At 42.8% G+C, this 12,228-nt stretch overlaps 1 protein-coding gene across 1 annotated transcript in view; it reads right to left on the bottom strand.

Moving 5' to 3' along the window:
• The window catches only part of NWD1 (NACHT and WD repeat domain containing 1), a 70,976-nt gene extending 70,822 nt beyond the window's left edge, over positions 1 to 154 (bottom strand). The window contains 2 exon segments of the mRNA XM_066368247.1: positions 87 to 118; positions 121 to 154. Coding sequence (XP_066224344.1) covers positions 87 to 118; positions 121 to 154 — 66 coding nt within the window.
• Positions 155 to 12,228: the final 12,074 nt, after the last annotated feature.

Here is a 12,228-nt window from a genome sequence, read left to right as displayed (position 1 = left end):
CTCTGTGACTGCCCAGCTGGCACAACCTCATCCCTGAATTTCCAGGCAGAGGAAACTGAGGCACCAATGAGTGGGCAAGTGATTACCTCAAACATCAGGCAGAAGGTCTGAACTTTGGGGAACGCGATGCTCTGCAGAGCTTCTCTCTCCGCATCCATATCTGCAAGGAATGAAATGGAAGGTATAGATGGAAGAACCCAGAACTCTTCCCTAGTCCATGGTTCTGCTTTTAGCTTCATTCCCCCCCAAACTCAGGCTGGGGCCCTTCAGAGCAAGTCAAAAGATACAAAAACATGAGGTAAACCTAAGGAGACCAAACACACCTGGATTGCCTAGGACTTTTCAGGTGTTAGCACTAAAAATCCCACATCCTGGGAAACCTGTTGCTCCCAGATAACTGGGCTGGTTGGTTGCCCTGAGTCAGGGTTGCCAGGTAAAACACAGGATTCTCACTAGAATTTGCATTTCAGATAAACAGTGAATAACTGGGTAGCATAAGTATATCCCATTCCACACACTATTTGGATACATGTCCATTTCTAATAAACCCTGTTCAATTTGCACTTCAGATAAACAACAACAAATAATTTGCTTGCGTAAGTATGTCCTGTTCCATGCAATATTTGGCTACCTCTGCATGTGAGATAAACAACAAATCGTATGTTACCATCAGTATGTTCCTTTCATACACTATTTGGAATATAATTACAGGAGAGGATTCTTTGTTGTTTTTTGAAATGAAATTTAACTGGATGCCCTGGTTTTGTTGTTGTTTTGTTTTTTGCCAAATCTGGCAGCCCTACACAGGGTTGAATTCTAAGACCTTCACCACTAACTTCACTGTGTGGCAAGTGTCAGGCTAGCCTCAGTTTTATCTTCTGTAAAATGGGGAGATACGTCTGCTCTGCAGGGCTATAACTCCCCAAAGTAAAAGACCTCTTCTCCTCTCAGCCATTACTGATTTCTCAGCACTTAACACAGGCGCTCAACAAATGTTGGTAAAGTCACTGAATCTTATGAGTAAAAGTACCTGGTGTGCCCTAGCCAGGTAGCTCAGTTGGTTAGAGCATTGTCCCAATATGCCAAGGCTGTAGGTTCGATCCCAGATCAGGACACATACAAGAATCAACCAGGGAATGCATAAATAAATGGAACAACAAATTAATGTCCCCCTCTCTCGCTTTTTCTCTTTCCCTTCCTCTTTTTCTCTAAAATCAATCAATCAATTAAAATGTTTTTTATTTTATTTTTTTTATTTTTTTTTATTTTTTATTTTTTGTATTTTTCTGAAGCTGGAAACGGGGAGAGACAGTCAGACAGACTCCCACATGCGCCCGACCGGGATCCACCCGGCACACCCACCAGGGGGCGATGCTCTGCCCTTCCGGGGCGTTGCTCTGTTGCGACCAGAGCCACTCCAGCGCCTGGAGCAGAGGCCATAGAGCCATCCGCAGCGCTGGGCCTTCTTTGCTCCAATGGAGCCTCGGCTGTGGGAGGGGAAGAGAGAGACAGAGAGGAAGGAGAGGGGGAGAGGTGGAGAAGAAGATGGGTGCTTTTCCTGTGTGCCCTGGCTGGGAATCGAACCCGGGACTTCTGCACGCCAGGCCGACGCTCTACCACTGAGCCAACCGGCCAGGGCAAAATGTTTTTTAAAAGTGCCTAATATAATGTAGCTTTTGAAGATGCATTTCTTTTCTCCAGATGGCCAGAGGGAGGTGACGTTAGTGTCCTTGAAAGGACTCCCAAAGCCACTGGTACAAAGAAGTTGCCCAGCTCCTGCCACAGAAGCTGACCTGGATGCCAATCTGGGATCTATCCCAACCCACTTCCCTTCTTATGTCTGTTTTATAAATCCCACAGGTTATTTACATTTATTCCTAAAATATCAACTGGGAAGTTTCTTTACATCTAGACACTGCTTAGATCAAGGGCATAATAACAAATGAAACAAAAATAATGCAGTGTGCCAGAATTGGCCCCGACTGGCTTGGGAGAGCTGATGGCTAAATCTCCAGGAATTTTTGTGAGCCCATCATTAACACAGCCATTATGAAATTTTAAATGATCTGAATTTACAATGGAATGCACTATAGCAAAAGCTATAGGACTGGGATGAGGAGGACCCAGGTTCGAGACCCCGAGGTCGCCAGTTTGAGCACGGGTTCATCTGGTTTGAGCAAAGCTCACCAGCTTGAGCCCAAGGTCGCTGGTTCAAGCAAGGGGTCACTCATTCGGCTGTAGCCCCCAGGTCAAGGCACATATGAGAAATCAATCAATAAACAACTAAGGAGCCACAACAAAGAATTGATGTTTCTCATCTCTCTCCCTTCCTGTCTGTCTGTCCCTCTCTCTGACTCTCTCTGTCTGCCAAAAAAAAAAAAAAACAACAAAAAACAAACTCAAAACTCATCACTTCCAAATCATTTTATCTCATTTGGCCATGAGCTCTGCTTTTGAGTTTGTTTACTACTATTGCTTTTGTAGCAGGAAAATATTAGAGGAAGGTGGGTCACTGCACAGGTCTCCTCCATTCCATGTTTATGAAGTCAAATTGGCAGGTTGAAATTGACCCTGGTGGGAAGACTTACACCATGAAAATTGGCAGACAGTACAAATCAGATGTTTTAAATTTTAGGGGTTTTTTACTTTAAATTTTTTGAAAAACAGGTTATTAAACACTTGCCAGCACACGTACGTAGTTTTTGCCCTCAGGAAGCTTACAACTTGGTGGGAGGTGCCAGGCATTAAACAAACACATAAACTAACTACATCTTTTGGTGTCTAGGATTTCAGGTGTTCCAGGATCCGCTGTAGTCCAGTGTGTGGCTACAATATGAGTGAGGAGAGGACTGTCTGAGATAAAGTTGGGGATGTGAGCAGTCCAGTGGTGCAGGGTCTTATAACTGTGGGAAGATTCTGGCACTTTTTAAGCCTAATGCATAGTGCATTCATCATAAATGTCAGTTACAGTATTGTTTGCTACTCGCAGCAACTCTATCAAGTCAGGCTCTCAGCCTGGATTATCAAAAAAGAAACAGAGTCTGGGATGCTCCCTTTTACCACTTCTTATGTGGGTCACTGGTATGTGGCTGCATTCACATTCAGAAGACAATGTGAGCCGTGCCGTTACCCTGGCACCACTCCCAAGAATGCCCACTTGCCTCTAAAGCCCAAGCCCTGCCTTGCCCCTTACCTGAGACAGTGGAGCTGATAAAGATGGCCACACTGCTGGAAGAAGGTCCTGGGAGGGGGCCTGCCTGACCCTGAAGAAGCTGCCCCAAAGGGGAGTTATTGGCATCTAGTGGGAGGAGCCCAGGAATGTTGCTGAACATCCTACAGTACACACATCCCATTACAGAGAATTATCTGTCTCCAAATGTGAGCAGCTGGGGATATTGAGAAACCAGCTTTAAGTAAACTCTAGTCAGATGTCTTTGCCTGCAGGAGGCCTAGAGCCTGAGGCCAGCTCTCTTTGATGAGAAGGGAGATTAGCAAGTCTCCAGAGGCAGTTAGAAACCTACCCACATCAAACTGAGATAAACTCTCTGAAATAAGCTAAAAATTCCACTTGCATGGATAGACCTTGAGGGCATTATGCTAAGTGAAATAAGTCAGACAGAAAAAGACAAATAACTATATGATTTCACTTGTATGGAGAATCTAAAAAAGCCAAACTCATAGAAACAAAGACTAGAATGGTGGTTACCAGGGACTGGAGGGTGGGGAGGTCAGGGAAATGGGAGATGTTGGTTGAAAGTTATGAATTTCCTATTATAAGATGAATAAGTTCTGGAGATCTAAGGGATGGCAATCATAGTTAACAATACTGTATCATATACTTGAAACTTGCTGAGAAAGTAGATCTTAAATGTTCTTACCACACACAAAAAAAAATGGTAATTATGTAACATTATGGAGGTATTACTATGGTGGTAATCATTTTGCAATATATAAATGTATCAAATCAATATGTTATGCACTTTAAACTTACACAATATTACATGTTGATTATATTGCAATAAAGCTGGGGAAAATAATTTTTTTAATTAATTTTAATGGGGTGACTGATAAATCAGGGTACATATGTTCAGAGAAAACATCTCTAGGTTATTTTGACATTTGATTATGCTGCATTCCCATCACCCAAAGTCCAACTGTCTTCCGTCACCTTCTAACTGGTTTTCTTTGTGCCCCTCCCCTCCCTCAAAGCCCTCTCTCTCCCCCCCCCCCACTCTGTAACCCCCACACTCTTATTCATGTCTCTGAGTCTCATTTTTATGTCCCACCTATGTATGGAATCATATAGTTCTGTTTTTTCTGATTTACTTATTTCGCCCAGTATAATGTTCTCAAGGTCCATCCATGTTGTTGTAAATGATCCGATGTCATCATTTTTTTTTTTTTTTGTATTTTTCTGAAGCTGGAAACGGGGAGAGACAGTCAGACAGACTCCCGCATGCGCCCGACCAGGATCCACCCGGCACGCCCACCAGGGGCGAAGCTCTGCCCACCAGGGGGCGATGCTCTGCCCCTCCGGGGCATCGCTCTGCCGTGACCAGAGCCACTCTAGCACCTGGGGCAGAGGCCAAGGAGCCATCCCCAGCGCCCGGGCCATCTTTGCTCCAATGGAGCCTTGGCTGCGGGAGGGGAAGAGAGAGACAGAGAGGAAAAAGGGGGTGGGGTGGAGAAGCAAATGGGCGCTTCTCCTATGTGCCCTGGCCTGGAATCGAACCCGGGTCCCCCACACGCCAGGCCAATACTCCACTGCTGAGCCAACCGGCCAGGGCCATTTTTTTTTTTTTAATTTTTTTTAAATTTTTTTAAAAATATTTTATTTATTGATTTTTAGAGAGGGGGGGAGAGAGAGAGAGAGAGAGAAAGGGGAGGAGCAGGAAGCATCAACTCCCATATGTGCCTTGACCAGGCAAGCCCAGGGTTTCGAACCAGCAACCTCAGTGTTCCAGGTCGATGCTTTATCCCACTGCGCCACCACAGGTCAGGCCCGATGTCATCATTTCTTATGGCTGAGTAGTATTCCATAGTATATATGTACCAAAGCTTTTTAATCCACTCGTCCACTGACAGACACTTGGGCTGTTCCCAGATCTTCGCTATTGTGAACAATGCTGCCATAAACCTGGGGGTGCATTAATTCTTTTCAAACAGTGCTATGGTGTTCTTGGGGTATATTCCTAACAGTGGGATAGCTGGGTCAAAAGGCAGTTCAATTTTTAATTTTTTGAGGAATTTCCGTACTGGTTTCCACAGTGGCTGCACCAGTCTGCATTCCCACCAGCAGTGCAAGAGGGTTCCCTTTTCTCCACATCCTCGCCAGCACTTATTCTGTGTTGTTTTGTTGATGAGCGCCATTCTGACTGGTGTGAGGTGATATCTCATTGTGGTTTTAATTTGCATTTCTCTAATGATTAGTGATGTTGAACATTTTTTCATATGCCTATTGGCCATCTGTATGTCCTCTTTGGAGAAGTGTCTATTCATTTATTTAACCAATTTTTTTATTGGATTGTCTTCTGGTATTGAGTTTTACAAGTTCTTTATAAATTTTGGTTATTAACCCCTTATCAAACGTATTGTCAAATATATTCTCCCATTGTGTAGTTTGTTTTTTTATTCTGTTCTTATTGTCTTTAGCTGCACAAAAGCTTTTTAGTTTTATAGTCCCATTTGTTTATCCTGTCTTTTATTTCACTTGCCCGCGGAGATAAATCAGCAAATATATTGCTGCGAGAGATGTCAGAGAGCTTACTGCCTATGTTTTCTTCTAAGATGCTTATAGTTTCACGCCTTACATTTAAGCTTTTATCCATTTTGAGTTTATTTTTGTGAATGGTGTAAGTTGGTGGTCTAGTTTCATTTTTTTGCAGGTAGTTGTCCAATTTTCCCAACACCATTTGTTAAAGAGGTTGTCTTTACTCCAATGTATGTTCTTACCTCCTTTGTCAAATATCAGTTGTCCATAAAAGTGTGGGTTTATTTCTGGGTTCTCAGTTCTGTTCCATTGATCTATATGCCTGTTCTTATGCCAGTACCAGACTGTTCTGAGTACAATGGCCTTGTAGTATGACTTTATATCCAGAATTGTGATACCTCCCACTTTATTCTTTCTTTTCAAGATTGCTGAGGCTATTTGTGTTCTCTTTTGGTTTCATATAAATTTTTGGAATATGTGTTCTGTATCTTTGAAGTAAGTCATTGGTACTTTAATCAGTATTGCATTGAATTTATAAATTGCTTTGGGTAATATAGACATTTTAATGATGTTTATTCTTCCTAACCATGAGCATGGTATATGCTTCCACTTGTTTGTAAATTCCCTGATTTCTTTTATCAATGTTTTATAATTTTCCGAGTAGAAGTCTTTAATCTCCCTGGTTAAATTTATTCCTAGGTACTTTATGTTTTTGGTTGCAATGGTGAAGGGGATTGCTTCCTTAATTTCTCTTTCTGACAGTTCATTGTTAGTGTATAAAAATGCCTCTGATTTCTGAGTATTAATTGAAAGGTGCTTCTGTGTATAGTTACTGTTTCCTACCTATTCATAAGTCACAATCTATTTTTTCTAACATGATTAATAAGAAGAAATTCTCCTACAAACTTAACCCTTTTTGAGGGATATCATAGCCAGCCTCTTATGTCTATGAGCCCAGGCAAAGGGGCTTACAGGCTTTTCTGTGGAACTCACACCCTCTGTCTCATTTCCAAAGATATTACTACGAATCTACAGAGAAAGCACGGTGCTATTATCCCTGTGCCATCAATGATAGCACAGACCCAGAAAAGGGGGGATATAAGGCCAAATTAATTCAAAAGGTCAAATGGGGAAGTATCGTTGTGCCTTTTCTCTGTGGTGACTTTGTCAACCAGTAGCCATTCATCTTCTTTGCTGTGACTTTGTCAATCAGCAGTTGTGAACCTTCTTCTGCTGTTACCTTGTCAGCCAGCAGTTGTAGATCTTCTTCTGCTGTGACCTTGTCAGCTAGCAGTTGTTGATCAGCTTCTGACACTTGCTGAATTCATTTATCAGGTCCAGTAGTTTTTTGACTGAGACTTTAGGATTTTCTATATACAATATCATATCACCTGCAAATAATGATAGTTTTACTTCTTCTTTTCCAATTTGGATGCCTTTTCTTTTTCTTGCCTGATTGCTGTGGCTAGGACTTCCAGAACTATGTTGAATAAGAGTGGTGAAAGGGGGCACCCCTGCCTTGTACCTGATCTTAAGGGGATTGCTTTTAATTTTTGCCCATTGAGTATGATTGTTGGCTGTGGGTTTGTCATAGATGGCCTTTATCATGTTGAGATATGTTCCCTGTATTCCCACTTTGCTTAGACTTTTGATCATGAATGGGTGCTGGATTTTATCAAATGCTTTTTCTGCATCTATTGAAATTATCATGTGGTTTTTCCCCTTCCTTTTGTTTATGTGATGAATCACATTGATTGATTTGCAAATATTGTACCAGCCTTGGCTCCCAAGAATAAATCTTACTTGATCATGGTGTATGATTTGTTTCATATATTGCTGGATTCGGTTTGTTAATATTTTGTTGAGAATTTTAGCATCTAAATTCATCAGAGATATTGGCCTATAATTTTCTTTCTTTGTGTTGTCTTTGCCTGGTTTTGAAATCAGAATTATACTCGCCTCATAAAAGGAGCTTGGAAGTCTTCCTTCCTCTTGAATTTTTTGAAATAGCTTGAGAAGGATAGGATTAGTTCTTTGAATATTTGGTAGAATTCACTTGTGAAGCCATCAGGCCCAGGACTTTTCTTTTTTGGGAGTTTTTTGATAACTGTTTCAATCTCATTTGTTGTAATTGGTCTGTTTAGATTTTCTGATTCTTCCAGATTAAATTTTTGGAAGATTATATGTTTCAAGGAATTTGTCAATTTCATCTAGATTGTCCAGTTTTTTGGCGTACAGTTCTTCATAGTATTTTCTTACAATATTTTGTATTTCTGTTGTATCAGTTGCTATTTCTCCACTCTCATTTCTAATTTTATTTATTTGAGTCCTCTCTCTTTTTTTCTTGGTGAGTCTGGTTAAAGGTTCTTCAATCTTGTTTACCTTTTCAAAGAACCAGCTCCTGGTTTCATTGATCCTCTGTATTGTTTCTTTAGCCTCTATGTCATTTATTTCTGCTCTGATCTTTATTATTTCCTTCCTTCTACTACCTTTGGGCTTTACTTGCTGTCCTTCTTTTAGTTCTTTTAGATGCAGGGTCAAGTTGTTTATTTGAGCTTTTTCTAGCTTCTTAAGGTATGCCTGTAATGCTATGAACTTCCCTCTCAGGACTGCTTTTGCTGTGTCCCATAAATTTTGAGTTGAAGTATGCTTGTTATTGTTCGTTTCTAGGAATTTTTTTATTTCTTCTTTGATCTTATTGTTAACCCATTTGTTATTTAATAACATGCTATTTAGTTTCCAAGTGTTTGAGCATTTTTCCGTTTTTCTGTTGTGGTTGATTTCTAGTTTCATGCCATTGTGATCAGAGAAAGTGCTCGATATGATTTCAATCTTCTTAAATTTGTTAAGACCGCTTTTGTGCCCTAACATGTGGTCTATCCTAGAGAATGTACCATGAGCACTTGAAAAGAATGTATATTCTGCTGCTATAGGGTGAAAGGTTCTGAAGATATCTATTAAATCGAGTTGATCTAGTATATCCTTTAAGTCTACTGTTTCTTTGTTAATTTTATTTCTTGAGGATCTATCTAGTGATGTTAGTGGGGTACTGAAATCCCCTACTATTATAGTATTGCTGTTGATCTCGCCCTTTAAATCCATCAAAGTCTGCTTTATATATTTAGGTGCTCCTATATTAGGTGCATAGATATTTATAACAGTTATATCTTCCTGTTGGATTGCTCCCTTTATCATTATGTAGTGACTTTCTTTATCTCTTACTATAGCTTTTGTTTTAAAGTCCATTTTGTCTGATTTAAGTATTGCTACCCCAGCCCTGGCCGGTTGGCTCAGCGGTAGAGCGTCAGCCTGGTGTGCGGGGGACCCGGGTTCGATTCCCGGCCAGGGCACATAGGAGAAGCGCCCATTTGCTTCTCCACCCCTCACCCCCTCCTTCCTCTCTGTCTCTCTCTTCCCCTCTCGCAGCCAAGGCTCCATTGGAGCAAAGATGGCCCGGGCGCTGGGGATGGCTCCTTGGCTTCTGCCCCAGGCGCTAGAGTGGCTCTGGTCGCGGCAGAGCGACGCCCTGGAGGGGCAGAGCATTGCCCCCTGGTGGGCAGAGCTTCGCCCCTGGTGGGCGTGCTGGGTGGATCCGGGTCGGGCGCATGCGGGTGTCTGTCTGACTGTCTCTCCCCGTTTCCAGCTTCAGAAAAAAAATAAATAAATAAAATAAGTATTGCTACCCCAGCTTTTTTTATTTTCCATTTGCGTGAAATATTTTTTTCCATTCATTTATCTTCAGTCTATGTGCATCTTTTGTTTTAAGGTGTGTCTCTTGTAGACAGCATATATACGGCTCCTGTTTTCTTATCCACGCAGCTACCCTATGTCTTTTGATCAGATCATTTAATCCATTTACATTTAAGGTTATTATTGATATGTAGTTGTTTATTGCCATTTTATTCTTTAAAACTGTATTCCTCTTTTGCTATATTCTTTTTCTCCTTTGATCTGTTTACAACAGGCCCCTAAGCATTTCTTGCAGCATTGGTTTGGTTGTAGTGAATTCCTTGAGGTTTTGTGTGTGTTTTTTTTGTCTGGAAAGCTTTTTATTTCTCCTTCAATTTTAAATGATAGCCTTGCTGGATAAAGTAGTCTTGGTTGTAGGCTCTTGTTCTGCATTACTTTGAATATTTCTTGCCATTCCCTTCTGGCCTCAAGTGTTTCTGTTGAGAAGTCAGAAGTCATCCTTATGGGGGCTCCTTTGTAGGTGATAGTCTTTTCTTTTCTAGCAGCTTTTAATATTTTCTCTTTATCGCTTAGCTTTGGTATTTTAATTATGATGGGTCTTGGTGTAGATTTCTTTGGGTTTCTCTTTAATGGAGTTCTCTGTGCTTTTTGAACTTGTGAGACATTCTCCTGCCTTAATTGAGGGAAGTTTTCAGCTATGATATGTTTGAACAGTCTCTATCCCTTGTTCTTTCTCTTTTTCTTCAGGAACCCCTATGATGCGGATGTTATTTCTTTTCATGTTGTCACAGAGCTCTCTTAGAGTTTCCTCAAACTTTTTGAGTCTCTTTTCTTTTTTCTACTCTGCTTCTGTGCCTTCATTTATCTTGTCCTCTAACTTGCTGATTCGATTCTCAGCTTCATCCATCCTGCTTTTAATTCCTTCTATTGTGTTCTTCATTTCTGATATTGTATTTGTCATTTCTGGCTGATTCTTTTTTATTATTTCAATGTCCATTTTTATAGTTGTGATTTCTTTATTTAGGTGATTGTAATGACCATCTATTGTTGTTCTAATATCTTTGAGCATCCTAACAATCGTTATTTGAAACTCTGCATATGGTAATTTGGTTATATCAGACTCATGCAGGTCCTTTTCTGGGGATTTCTCTTGATTCTTTTGTGTTGCATTTCTCTGCCTTCTCATTTCATCTGTGTAAAAGAAGGTTTTGGCCACTGGAGTCCACTGAGTGTGGCCTCTGTGTTCTCTAGGTTGGTCTGTCTGCAGGCCCGCCACCCCCTCTGCTGTTGCTGCCTAGGGAGTTCAGGTATGGGCGCTTCCAGTGCCTGCCCACTGGGGCTGTTGCTGTGGTTTCTGCCTCTCCTTCACAAGAGTGGCTGTGATCACGTGCTTGGGTATATAAGCCTTGGTGGCCTTGGCCTTCGCCCCACCCCCATGTGTGGCATTATGCTTGGCCCCAAGGGCAGGGATGGGCACCTTTGCTCAGCTGTGGGTCTCTGCCTGATTCCGGGCTTTTGCCCTGCCCCTGCAGGAGGAGCCCGCTGGTGGGATGGCTACAAGCCTTGACTCCACAGGTGGGGCAGGGCTGCATGCCGACTCTGCCTGTTCTGGGGTTGGCTCCACCCCCGCAGGAGATGCCAGCTCCCAAGTCAAGCCTCAAGCCTAGGTTCTGCAGGCGGGGCAAGGCTGCACTCCTGCACCCTTGCTCAAGGGCTGGTCTCCACCCCTTCCAGGTCCCTCCCCCGCAGGCTGGATTGCAAGCGGCCTGCAGCTGGGCTTGACCACTTTTGCATGTCCCCTCCTCCCCAGCCGGGCAAGACTGAGCTCACACCTGGGCCTCAGTGGTGGCCAGCTGGCCTCCGCCCTTGCCGATAGAACTGCGCTTTCACGTCCCACTGCAGCCCGCCCTCGGGTGAGCCCTCAGCCGTGTGGGTGGGGGCACTGCAGCTCAGACCCTAACACTCACTACTGTAGTCCTGAAAGCTCCCTCCTTCTAAGCGACTCTGCTCTGAGTGCTGTAGGAGAGCTTGTTTGGCTGGTGTCCTGCTTCCCTTTGCTGGTATTGCTGTTTCCAGGGGAAATATTCACTTCAGATTTGAGGAGGGACTCATCCCAGGGGTTAGGGTGGCTATCTCCCAAAATGTTTCTCCTTGTGCCTCCTAGATTACACTCTCTTCCTGCTACTTCAGTCTTTTTCTCTCTCCCCATCCCCTGGAGTGAGAGAGGTTTTCTGCACGGTCCTTTTAAAAAGAATCCTGGGTCTGAGAAATCAGTCTCTTTCTCACAAACAGTATCCTGTCTTGTTTCCAGCTAAATACTATCCATACGCCTCTTCTAGGCTCTGGGGCTGCAGGCTGGGGCTTTGTTCCTGGGACTCAGGACCCTCCCCTCTCTGCTAAACTCACTTCCCACCATGTGAGCCTCTCCTGGCTGCCGTTCGCTCCGGGGAGCTGGGCAGCCCTCTCCGCATTTCTGCTTTTCCTACCAGTCTCAGTGTGGCTTCTTCAGTGTTCCTTGGTTGAAGAGTCCTCTTAGTTTAGTCCAAAATTGGTTTTTCCAGATGATGGTTCTTAAAATTAGTTTGTAATCCACTTTGGTTCTGGGAGGTGGAAGTTGGTACGTCCGCCTGCTCCATCGCCATTTTGTCTTCGGGAAAATAATTTTTAAAAACATGAATTGTACAACCAGGAAAAGACCTTCTCATGATTAGATCTTCTTGAAAATGCCCGGGAGATCTAAGTTCTGCCCACCCACCTGTCAATATTAATAAACCACAGACAGAAGGGAGTTATACCTTAATGTCCATGGACCTGGTAGTAATGCCATC

Source organism: Saccopteryx leptura, chromosome 1 (genome assembly GCF_036850995.1).
Source record: "Saccopteryx leptura isolate mSacLep1 chromosome 1, mSacLep1_pri_phased_curated, whole genome shotgun sequence".
NCBI classification, from domain to species: domain Eukaryota; kingdom Metazoa; phylum Chordata; class Mammalia; order Chiroptera; family Emballonuridae; genus Saccopteryx; species Saccopteryx leptura.
Note: the sequence above shows the minus strand (reverse complement) of the source record. Positions and strands in the feature narration are given on the sequence as shown.